The 12,585-nt window shown below is 44.0% G+C and overlaps 1 protein-coding gene across 6 annotated transcripts in view; it reads right to left on the reverse strand.

Annotated features, from left to right (window-relative positions):
* Positions 1-12,585, reverse strand: part of utrn (utrophin) — a 186,967-nt gene that overhangs the window by 12,262 nt on the left and 162,120 nt on the right. For 5 of the 6 annotated variants that reach the window (XM_030110917.1, XM_030110916.1, XM_030110919.1 and 2 more), the window contains 3 exons: positions 7,719-7,757; positions 7,150-7,215; positions 4,867-4,932 (listed from right to left, as the gene is read on the reverse strand). In XM_030110917.1, the coding sequence (XP_029966777.1) occupies positions 4,867-4,932; positions 7,150-7,215; positions 7,719-7,757 (171 nt within the window). The remainder of the gene's footprint in view (positions 1-4,866; positions 4,933-7,149; positions 7,216-7,718; positions 7,758-12,585) is intronic. The other variant, XM_030110918.1, reaches the window with a different exon arrangement.

Consider the following 12,585-nt stretch of genomic DNA (forward strand, 5'->3'; position numbering starts at 1 on the left):
TTATGTGTGAAAATGAAGACCGCAGGGGGTAGGGCTGCCTCACAAACCACCTGCATTGAAATCCTCGGAGGAAGAGGAAGCTCAGTGAAAGAGCGGAGGCTCAGACTCCGTGGAGAGGATGAGCCGACAGAAGAAGAAGAAGAAGAAGAAGAAGAAGAAGAAGAGGAGCATCAGCGCGGTGGCGGATTTAGACGTGAATAATGGTGATGAATGTGAGGACACTGGCTCGCCATGCCTGCGGCGTATTGCTAATATGAGAGTCGTGCGCTGGGTGAGAGTGAGAATAAGACGGACTGAGGGGACTTCTACAGTTTTCACTCGACAACAATGGTCTTCTGAGCCCGATGTCTGGCTAACGTATCACAAAGTAAAGCCTTCTCTGGATGAATAGCGCTATCAGCCAAAGAGGCTAAGCCCAGGGAGAAAAACCGGGAGATAAAGACGAAGGGAGACAGGAGGAAGAAACACAAGAAAACCACAACCACCAAAGAAAACAAAGGAAGAGGATGAAAGAACCAGCACTCTTCTCCTATGGTGAGATATTTTAAAAGTGTGGCCTCATTTACTTTGGGGGGGTGTCGTTCTGGATGCAGGGCCGCTGAAAAAAATATTTACTTATGTGCAGCATTCGATCTGAAGGCTCCCCGGGACCACAGCTGAAACATGATTAGACTATAAGAAAAAAAAAAGAAAAAAAGATGAAAGGTGGAAAGTGGAAACAGAGGAGGACAGGTTGGGATGAAAGGCAGTTTAAAAAGTGAAGGCCTCGTGAATTTTAAAGAGAGGGACGAGAATAAAGGACAAAATATGAAAGAGGAGAAAAAGGGGACAGCACAAAGGGAAAGACTGGAAAGCGAGAGATAACAAAACAAACAAAACCCTGGCAAATATACAGAGAGCAGAGAGTGGCGCTCCTCGGTGATGTCCCGAGGCGTCGATGACAACACGGTGCTTTGGCTGGAGGTCAAAGAAAGCCGGCAACACAAACTTAGTAATTAAGGATTCCCTTTTAGATAAAAGCTATGCAAAACAAGAAAGACACACTTTGCACACTTCACACACGCACACACACACAAATTATTGATATCACTGCACAGCTGGAAGGTGGCTCCGAATCGGTGTGCGCAGGATTTCAACGATCAGAAAACAGAAGCCAAAAGCCAAACACGCGTGTAATTGGCAAACGCACTCAGCCGTGCCGCACAATACATGCTTTCATTAGCTCAAACGGTGCAACCTTCATCACACACGGGGGATAATGTCTGTAAGCGAGTGTCCACACACAAACACAGCCAGGCAGAGTGTTGGAAAGCACTAAAACTTCTGAGCGAAATCGGCCGCAGGTGGAGAAAACCGCACATTTTCTCAGCGAAGAGGCGATACGATCAGAACCTCCAACCAAAAGAATTATAATGCAAATGATTTCATGGCAAGAGGACACACTACTGAGCTGAGAGGGCGCGATAAACACTATGTTCAGCTTCATTTAAAAGTTCCTGACTGTATCCAGATATGTAAAACTGTGCTGCTAGAAATACTGAAAGCAATCATTTTAAAGTCATAGGAATGACCTTCGTCTGCAGCGGCAGGGAAGTTTGGACAAATATTCACGAAGCAGCACGAATTCTCTCCACAGAATTTGGATGATTACCTGCAATCATAAAGTAGTTTAGGGTCACTCAGCTGGTTACTGTCATGATCTGTTTCACGAGAACCTTTTTTTTTTTTTTTCAATCACAAAACAGCATCAAAATATTTTTAATCTTTTGTAAATAGAAACAGTATATGGAATAAAATTTGTTCCAGGAAACTAGTCTGGAATAAGTGAGGCGGTCTTATATTCGAGGTCAAACATCCAGCTCCTATTTATGCTGGTTTTTTGTGTAACAGTACGAGGGCCTCTGAAACAAGAGGAGCACGTCAGATAGAATCCGGGGACACGACTGAGCCTGGAAACTTCAAATCGGGTAAATGAAGCGTATATACAGGCACTGGAAGCTGTTGTTGCTTTAAAAAAAAATAACATTTAAAGACTTTAAAATGCTGCTTCTCAAATGCATGTGGATGCTGTGAAGGAACGGGCAGAACCAGGAGGAGAACGACGACAGCTGGAGTGAAACGACGCGAGGCTGGAGATCCGTGCGAGGACAAGTCTGAAGGTACAGGAGACTGAATATAAAACTATTATAATGAGGAAACGCTGTAGAAGTTTGGCGGAGTTGCACGGTTAAGTGTCTGTGTGTAAACATGCCCGTGTGTCATTCACGTACCCAGTTTTTATGTGTTTTAATAATTGTCAATTTAGAAAATAAGAGTTGTACTTCAATAAAAATAAGGTTTTTTTAAGGAAAAGTTTCTTGCAAAAAGGGTGAATCTTAAATCAGGACAAATATTGATGTATAAATGGGGACAAATGCATTCTGTCCGTTGTCAGTGACACTATTCATCCTGCAAGAGATGAAAAAAAAACGAATATGGGCTCCCTTTTGCTTGAAGAGGTACAGTTTTCGGTGCATGGTGAAAGCAGATAATGGCACAAAATGTGAGTGCAGAGTATGGTGCGTGAGTCACAGGCGTTGCACTTAAATATTCATAGACGTGAAATCGGCATAACCCCCCCACTAAAAGAACTACACTTATTGCCTTTTTCCTTGCAAATCCAGGAGCGCCGGCTTCTCGTCGCATCGCTATTATGAGGGTGAGTTTTAAAAAAAGCTGTGGAAAGACAGGCCGTACCGCGCAGGAAAAGGATTTACTTGTCGACAGAGTGAAAGTGACAGGTGTTAAAGGACTCAGGACCGATGACGACCCCTCAGCTCTGACTGTGTGACAGCTCATCTGTCTGAAGTGGAGAGCCCCGGATCATTTACCCTCAGATCCTCACACATACTGACCGTCCTTCTGTGCGGGATCATTTAAACGTATATAATATCGTATATGATGAGGTTTCTTGGGCCAATGCCAAGCAATGCTCACAGTTCTCTTCTTTTTTTGTGAGACACATACAGATAACCTTCTGTCTTGATTCATGCCTGGATTAATAAAGTAAATTCTATAAATAAACGAACCTCTTCTTGAACACAAATTGAAGGCAGGAAAAATGTCCCGACTCTTGTCATTTACAGGCAATCATACGCAATAATTGACATTTAAATGATCTTTTCTTGAATCACTTTGCTCCATTATCTCCGCATTCACATCGCCGCTGATGTTCCCGAGCGTCGGGAGAATAGAAATACAACAGAAATGACATGTAATGATGTAAAAGCGAGCGAAAGACCAAGGAGTGTTTGTTGCAAAGGTTTTTTTTTTTTTCCCTCTTTCCCTTTCTCTCTTGTTGTTAAAACCATTAGTCTTCATCAAACCGTCATCTTCCTCATCTCATTAGTGCTCTTCACGATTGTGTGTTGGAGCGTCAACATTGTTTTCAGCGCTGGCAAAGATAATGGTTTCTTCTTTTAAAAATGAGCCGGAGCACAAAGCACAAAAGAGAGCGAGCGAGAGAGAGAGAGAGAGAGTGAGGAGGAGTGGCGATAATGTGTTTCGTGCTGCATTATGAAAGCTTGGTGAGGAAAATAAATCCACCTCTGTTTGCAACCTTCCCCTGCTCACCAACACTTTTTTTTTTTTTGTTTTGTTTTGTCTTTCTATTCTTCTGTTCTCCTATTGATGAGATGAAAAGCAATGGGAGCGGACAAAGCAGTGTTTGGCAGTCTCGAGTTGAACAATGGTCTCTGTCTTTGCTGTTCTCAGCTGCAAGGTTGGATGAAGGTGAGACGTGGGAGCAGCCGTCCACATGTTGGAGGCACATCGGCAGGGGACGAACGCTCCGACACGATCTAATGCTCTGCTTCATTTTCATTCAAGGCCCTTAAAGGTTTTAACCATCTTCCCATGTGTCTCTCCACTCTAATGCTGAACACGCTCCTTATTTTAAGCGTTACCTCTTTAAAAAAAAAAAAAAAAAAACATCCTCAAACTTTCTTGCGTGGAGTTCTGGGAATATCTGCTCTCCCGGTGCAAATTTCCTCTCACTTCTGAGACAGGCTCATGTTTCCGCTTGAAATCGTTGTTGAGATAAAAACAGAAATATCTTTTGAATCCCTGCACGCATAAATTCATTTCGCACATGCACATACTCGCCCAGATCTATCACGGTGATCTCTGATTTTGGGAAATCGCGGAGATCAACAAGTGTCTTATCAGAATCGGCCGGTGAGACGAAAAGTAATTTCCCTCCGAAGACACGAGACATGTGAGAAATGTGTTCCCATCCGAGAGTGTATGAACACACTTGAGTGTGCCAATGAACTCTGAGGGCATTTGAACCCCAAGAGCTCATTTCCCAGATTAGGATCTTAGTTGGAAAAAGGGACTAATACGTCCTTCAACTTGAACGAATGCGCCTATTTTCACACAGGAAAACCCGAGCACAGGCCCCATCTCTCACTCCTCCCATCAGCCTTTTCCTTCTCTCCTTTTCACGGTTTGCTATGTTCTCATCTCCTCCGATCAAAGATAAGGCTGGTCTTATCAGAGATCCTGAAAGCACTCACTCCCACTTTGTCGGCACTCTAATTCATTACTTTCCCTCTGAAATCCATCTTCTGCTCACTGTATCCGGCCACACCCCCCCTTTGTGTTTCCACCCTTTCCCATTTTGCTTGAAACCTCGATTCTTCTCGCTCCTGATCTCCTGAAATGTGGAAAACCGACTCGTTATTCTCTCGGCTCACATTTATATTTTCGTGTTTTATGTTAAAGAAACAATGGTTTGCTGCGTGAACCTGAGTCCTTGGTGTTGAAATTTGTACAGCGGTGCGTGTTGCGCATTAATGTGTAAAGCAAGAAAAACTCGTAACTCACATGCTTCCTGTGGCTGAGCTGCTGTCTGTGGGCAGAGAGCCGTTGGAGCGCTCCATCTGTGCCAACCTGAGGAATAAACCGCCACTGGTGAAATCACTCGTAAAAAAACATTTATTTTCAAAGCTGGGAGCGTCTCTATGAAATGCATCAGAGTCAACAAATGAGGATATCAAGGCCGCAGTTGCAAACCCAATTAAAATTCCAAACCGAGTAGTGAGGACTCACGACAAAGAATCAAAGGTAATAAGAAAGGATTACATTGTAAAATGAGATCCTTCTGTGCATGCAGTCTACGCTCTAATATATGCATGAACACCCATCTTGTTTGAGAGACAGTTAAGTGTTACACGTGTTTGTTTGCGCCATATGTGGCTGTTTTCCTGATCACAGATTCAGCCGAAGCAGCCCAGCTAATGAGGCTGGTTCCTTCAGATCAAAGCCTGTAATCACTAAACTCGGCAATAAACAGGGAGCAAGGTTGTCCGGCAGATTAGGAATATGATCCACGCGCTATCCTTAATTAGGAAAACAGGCTATGAAAGAACATGCATGAAGGGATGGGCTACAACTCCGAAGTCAAGTCTCATCCCCCTTTTTCTTTTTTTAATGTGCACCTATAAGCTGCAGTATAAGGGCCAATGTAAAAAAAAAAAAAAACTACATTTCATTCAAAGCTGTAGCCGGATACACTGAGAGAACGGTGTGCAGCCAGTGGAAGGCAATGGTCCGAGCAATGCCGCGCTGAATCTGAAGAGCCTGCTGCTTTGTGAAGAAATGCACAGGCCACTGCATTTCCACAGCAATTGTTGGCACTTTCAAGAGGATTTGGACTGGCTAAACATTCATCTAAAGGCACAGATGAGATTTTACAGACCTTAAAAATGTAGCTTTATCCTATTAAACCTAAATAAACATGGCAGGACTTCAGTCAATGCAGCAGCGCATTAGTCCTCGATGCTGCTGGTGATTAACTGCAGCTCACACGCAGCGCACACGGCTGTGATGATGTACGGCGGCGCGATCATTTGAAGCGGGCGCCTAAAAACAGCCGTTGGGCCGAGCTGTTGCTGCTGTGATCTCAGCAGTAAATCCATAATGTCGCCAGCTGGAGTGGAGGCGGAGCTGCGTGTCTTTTGAGTTCACTCAACAAGTCAACTTTGACAGCAACGTTGAAAGCGAACGCTGGTCGTAACAAAAACTTTATAAAGGGGGCCTTTCGCTCTGGAATCTGCTTGTTCTTTTCTTTACATGTATGGATTTTTCTTCTTTAAATGCATGCCTTTACAAGTTTTGCTATTTTAATATTTATTCATCTCTGTATCAACTGGCGCAACATTTGCATGTCGGCAGGCTCCTCCATTTAAAGTGGCATTCAGTGTTATTTAACCTGCTCCCACATGTTGTTCAATAAAACGCCGAATAAAAGCAACAAGATGTTAAAACAGTGGTATTGTCTGAAACGAGTTCACACACACACACATCTGTTAAACGATGTTAATAGATGAAAGTCACAATAAGCTTGTAGAACAAAAGTTGCTTGATACAGATCCTTTTAATCTCCAATTTAATGAGGACATCTTGCTTCCTGCTCTCACTTTTGATAATACCTCAGCTCAAAAGAGCCAATTCAGTTTGCTAGAGAAAAGCCACAGGATTCTTTGATAGATATCTCTTCTTCTTTTGTGTTTGTTTCGGAGCCTGGCGAGGCTTTCGAGATGTTTTTGTGCAAAACGAAGAAACAGCAGGAGAAAATAAGACCATTAAGTTCCATACAGGCGTCTGGGCTTCATCAGCGTCTCAATTTATTCTCTATTTGATCTGAAAGGTATTTTTCTATATTTACAACAAATTGCATTTCTTGAGTTCACAATTTTGCTTTTGATCATTTAAAAAGTACAAAACGCAATTTTCTGGGCCTCTAAACACCTGCTGCTTTTGCTTTACAGAAATTTAGTTTGGTGCTCTTATTACTGGTCACATTATATGACTGCTGCGTAAAAAAAAAAAAAAAAGCACTTTAAAAGTCAATCTGCAGGGTAGCACATCCTGAATGACGGGGCGATCACACCCTGAAAGCTATGGCGTGCTTCAGAGAAGTGTCGGCTGTAACAAGGTTTCCTTTATGGACGCCAAACCGATAAAAAACCTGTGAAAGTTTATCTTGCTGCAATGAAGCTCCTGAGCACCTAAATATGCACATTAGAGTAGAGCCATTCCTCAGGTGGCGCGCTCCGCGGCGTCTGTGACACGGCGGCGTGGCGAAGTGGGCGACGCGGGGCGTACCTGCTGGCGTACTGCTCTATCCTGGAATGGGTGTCATCATGAGAGAGCTGAGGTGACTGGGACAGCCTGGAAATGAATGGAGTAATGGAGATGAATGAGATTCATGCTCGCACAGCCTCATTAGCACACGCACATTTACAGGCCGATATACACACACACACACACACACACATTCACAGAGAATCTAATGGCCCCCGCACAACTTCACCTAGAAAACAAATCTGATGATCCTAGAGAGAGAAATGGGAGAGCAGCGGGATGATCTACGTAGCGGTCGGCTGGTTTTTTGACAGCCCTGCCGGGACGAGCGACTGATGCTTTAACAAGGAGAAAAAGGTGAGGGGTGAGGAGACAGAGGGGGGGGGGTTTGGTCGGTGGTGGTGTTCAGCCAGTGGGTCAGGCAGGCAGGCAGGCAGGCAGCATGCAGTGCAGTCACGGCTTCGTCAGTGTGAGGATGAGTGTGAGACGACGGGGGTGGGGGGGTGGGGGTGAAGGCAGCGAAGGAGGTGTATTCGAAGGCATTTCAGTCCGGAGACGACGTGCCGTTTGCCGCTGGCGTAGATACTCACTCATACTGCTCCGGACACATGCTGATGAGGGTGACGGGACTGTAAGAGAACCGGAGGGAGGGGAGGAATAAAGGGTGGGAGGGGGGTAAAGGTATCACAAAACATTTCAGGGTCAAAATCTCTCAGTGGGTCAGAGAAAAAAAAACAAACAAAAAAAAAAAACACAGCAGGTGAAGGAAGAAGTGGGAGGGAAAGTGTCCGACTGCCGACGGACTGGATTCAACACACAGGGGAGGAAATGTAAAGCAGTCAGGAGTGTACGCGGCGCACGTGGCGGTGACGCTCGCCGATCTACAAATGTGTGTCGAAACACATCGGCAACACAGACGAGAGAGAATCTGTGGAGTGGTCACATTTAAAAAGATTAAAATGAGCGACTGGATGAGTCAATATACAGGGATGTTCACATAAAAGTTCCCACAGGTTGATCATGTCAGATGATTTCACGGTGAATTGGTTTTACCGTGACTTCCACATACAGAGTGAAAGGGATCAGCTCGTTCAATCTCTCAATTCCAGATGAAATGGTAAAGCAGAATCTATTTTCAGCCTAATTTGGCTTTCACAGCGCAACAGTGTTGTATATAAGGAGGCTTACTAACAGTAGATGCTACACCAATTATGATACTGCTCTCAAACTGGCTGTGAATAAAAAGTGACAAACTGAGATGTTGAAAGGTGTTTGTCGGCGTTTCGGAGTCTTCCACAGTTTCCTGTCCATGATAATTGCTGCTGTTCTTTGAAAACTGGGAGCATAAATTGCCATTTGTAAACAAATGGAATACTTTCTTATCTCGGAAACACAAATAAACGCGCCATTTTTCATATGGGAGGCTGGCTAGAAATGGGTAAGATAACGGTTGAGGTTGACAATCATTCGCCTCACGCTTTTGTTCCCACATTAAAGCGGAGAAATTCAGAGGGGAGACGTGCAGGATGGCGGTGATGTTCCCCGCAGCGGGGCGGCCAATTTAGTCACACTTGTGCGGCTGCGAGGAGAATTCAGAATGTAACGGCGGATCCAGACGGGAGGAGGATTGGTTGGGCTTATTGCAGCTGGAGGTAACTTTTTAGAGTGAGTGTTGCAGCGTTTTGCGTTGCTCCCACCTTCATCTCTCGCCTGAGAGAGGAGTCAGGTTTAATTTTGCAAACACTGATTGGAAGTGTGAAAGTTTTTTTTTTCTTCCACAAACTGGTGCTATCTTCATTCAGTTATGTAACTTTTACTTTTGCATAGGTGACCCACATGCAGAATACTAATGATGACGAACAGGGAAGGCCAGGGAGAGATACTGGGCTAAATGTCTGAATAAGCTGAACTGTGGTCAAAATTAATTCTACTGCAAACGTAAAACAGAAAGGCGCATCCTACTGTGTGATATTTCAATTTCAAAGTGCTTTTGAGCGAAAATATTTATTATTCTGCTAATTTTTTGAATAGGGAGGAAAACACGAATTCAGGCAAGGTTAGCGGATACTTCTGAATTCCTCCTTTTTTTTGCTGCATTGGCGCTAATTTGAATGACCACTTTGGGGGGATAGTCAAATTTACATCCTGTGCAAAATGAAAGCAGACGTCCACATCCATTCAGCAGCTATAAAACCGGCGTAAACGTGCATGAAGGAGGAGGCTCTAATCACACCAACAAACTGAGCTCCCGAACTGCTGTTTCCCAGCGGATGCTTCAGTTTGAGCTGCTGACGAGGAATAAGGAAAACCAAAAGAAAGTGCCAGAGGAGCTGATGTCTGCTGTCATCACTTTATGTATTTGTCGACATTACACAGTGTGTGTTGCTCCGTGCTTTGTAGAGCTCGTTCCTATTTTTCCCCTTCTCTGCAAATGTCCTGTAAGGTTTTTAAAAAATCAATTTAGTCCATCATGTTGCCACAGCGAGTTCTGCCTCTCCGTGCTCCGCCTGGCCACCATTTTCTCCGTCGGTGGTAAAAGAGTGTGTTACACACGCTGACACTTCTACCTGTCTGTTTGGCAGAGGCAGCTTGAGGGCTGGGAAGAAAAATAAAAATGTGTGTCTGTGTGTTCACCAGAGCCACACGACTGCAAGGCAGATCACTGTTCTCTGGCATTCACGAGCATTTAACTGAGTAATTCAAACAATTATAAAACATTTATGGTACACAGCAGAGGAGCGCTGCTAAAAACCAATCTGCTTTGGCAGATTTCATCTGGCTGTACATGAAATGCGAAAGTGTAACAGATCAAAGAAGAAGCAGCAAAAACTAAACGAAACTAAATGTACACCGTGTACAAAGAGGTGTTTGGATATTGTGGTATGGTTGGGAATGATGCGACTCATGGATCATCAGCTTTATCGCCAATAGATCCCATCATTGCGGATTGACATTCGACTACAGACGACAGCAGGAAGTTTTTTTTCCTTGGTGTTACACCATCAATCAAATAAACGGCACCAATTCATCCGGTTTTTAAGGAAAAACTGGAGAGAGGGTTTCCAAAGCGGCGACAGCCTGATGTGCCAGAAAGCCAAAGCCGGTTTCTTCAGCGTCATCTGTTTTTCAAGATCATCCGTTTTTGCCTGAAGCAGCGAATTTTACAGCTACACGACCCAAAACCCATTCCCAAAGTGAGATACAGTCGCCAAAATTTGTTGAGTAGTGCAGATATTGTTCTAAAGGTTGAGTCCTTCATTAAAACTGAAAGAAGTTCATCCAGCTCGGAATTACATTCAATGCTAGACTCCTGCCTTCTGAGAGAGCGAGAGAGAGAGAGAGAAAAAAAAAACTAAACTTCCTCTTTAAACTTTTCTTTCCTTTCTGGTGGATTTGTAAGCCATCATTAATGGTATTCTAAGGTGGATTCGTTACTGGAATGAAAACTTTGGGCGAAGCGACAAGCAGGAATTGAATTTCAAAAAGACAAACCCTAAAACTTTATCAGTGAGCTTCTCCCAAAGCGGTCTTGTCCTTTTACACAGGATGCCTAAATAATCTGAAAACTTTTCCCTCTTACGTTCCAGTTTTAAGTGGCTCAAGGCATTCACCAAGTTTCTCCTTCACAGAGCGTCTACTCTGTTTCTCTGGAACCACACTCGTTGAAGGCTTCGTGTTATTCATAAATAATGATTCAGCGATGAGGTTTCACAGTCCACATTCAAGGCCATTAACCTTTACACAACGCAGAGCGCGGCAGCTACTTGTCTCCACTCTCCGTTTGTGACGGGAGAAAATCACGGACCAGCGCCGTGTGGGGAAACCATTAAAAAGACTCTTTCGCATTATCAAATTTAGCTGTGACGGATCAAGAATCCTATCTGGCGTGAAATGAGGCAAAGATATAAGTGGGAGTTGAGAGTAGGTGGTGTTGTGCTCGCTCTCTCTCTCTTTTAAGGTGGAGTGAAACTCGGTGGGTGGAATCCAAAAAAAAAAAAAAAAAAGAAAGAAAAAGGTGAGAGAGAGAGAAATGATGCTACATGAGTGGAGGAAAGAGAGAGAGAAAGTGAGCGCATTAAGGAGGGCAATTATTCAGCACACAATCTCATTTTCTCTTCTGCTGCAAGAGAAGTTAGAGCATTACAACTTCTGAGAAGTTTTATACTTTGGATGACCGATGGAGCTTTAACGTGAGGATTTCACTGACGGTTGAAACATTTTAAAATCATTTCACTATGTTTACACACATTTAGAGAATAAACATTGCTGTACAGTGGACACGTTCTCCCCTGTGTGTGTGCGTGTTGTGTGTTTTTCCTGGTATTACAGTTTCCTCCTGCAGCCCAAAATATACATTTAATGCCAACCGGTGATTCTAAATTACCCGTAGGTGTGAATATTTGTCTGTACTTGACTTTTCGGCTGCAATCAGCTCCACCAAAGCTGCGACCCTGAGTTGGACACGTCATATAGAGGCAGCATGAACTGAGTATAAATGGGTTGCTGCATTACTTGCATTGAAAACGATTTAAAAACTGTGAATGATAAATGGAACATCGAAAGTGGGAGAAATCCATAATGACTTATGTAAAAACATGAATAAAAAGTTTTTATTCTTTACTTCATCAGAATAATTCGAATATTCAAGTACCAAACTCGACTTTGTTCCAATTGCTTTAAAAAAAAAAAAAAAAAAGTTCAATTCAGATCATATTAATAATTTTAGTGATGCAGAATCAACACAGAGCTGAAATGAATGTAGGAGTGTGTGTCTGGTTTGAGATCTTTCACTCGGATCGTTCACTCGGAGTCCAAATGCTCTGAATTGCAAATAAAATCTCCTTCATTATGTATAGAAGCCTGAGGCAACACACGGAGAGCCTGCAGCTCGCAGCGCTGTAAAAGAGACGGGGAAATGATGGCCATGAAATGGCCCTAAATTTTTCTAAGTCTCCATTGCCTTCTGCCATATTCTGAAAAGATCTTTGCCTTTTCCCCACAATTTCCCACCTTTTAGAGACATTTATCAGGCAGGCGGCTCTGCAGAAGTAATTCTTCACCGCGGAAGGGAGGTGGGGACGGAGAGAGGCGGGAGGTGAGGAGAAGTCCGGACAGGGATGGGAGGGATGAAAGAGGCAGGGCAATCCATCTGCGCGAGGACCGCGGTGCGACCGGGAGTCGGGGAAAATCTATTGCGAGGCGGGCAGGTGAGTCACAGTGCGTGCGCTCGCAAAACAACCCTGAGAGTTGTTGATGCTTAAAAAATGTGAAACTACATTGTTGAAAAGTAGGAGGGCATGAGCGAGAGCTGTCAAAACTTCACACTCAGACTGAGAGGGTGACGGCGTTTTCCGGAGAAACCCTGACAGGCTGAGAGAGGGGGGGGGGGGGGGGGGGGGGGGGGGGGGAAACCATTAGGATAAAATGTAGCTGAAAAACAAAAACAAGAGGCAGAGA

Source organism: Salarias fasciatus, chromosome 15 (assembly GCF_902148845.1).
Source record: "Salarias fasciatus chromosome 15, fSalaFa1.1, whole genome shotgun sequence".
NCBI lineage: Eukaryota > Metazoa > Chordata > Actinopteri > Blenniiformes > Blenniidae > Salarias > Salarias fasciatus.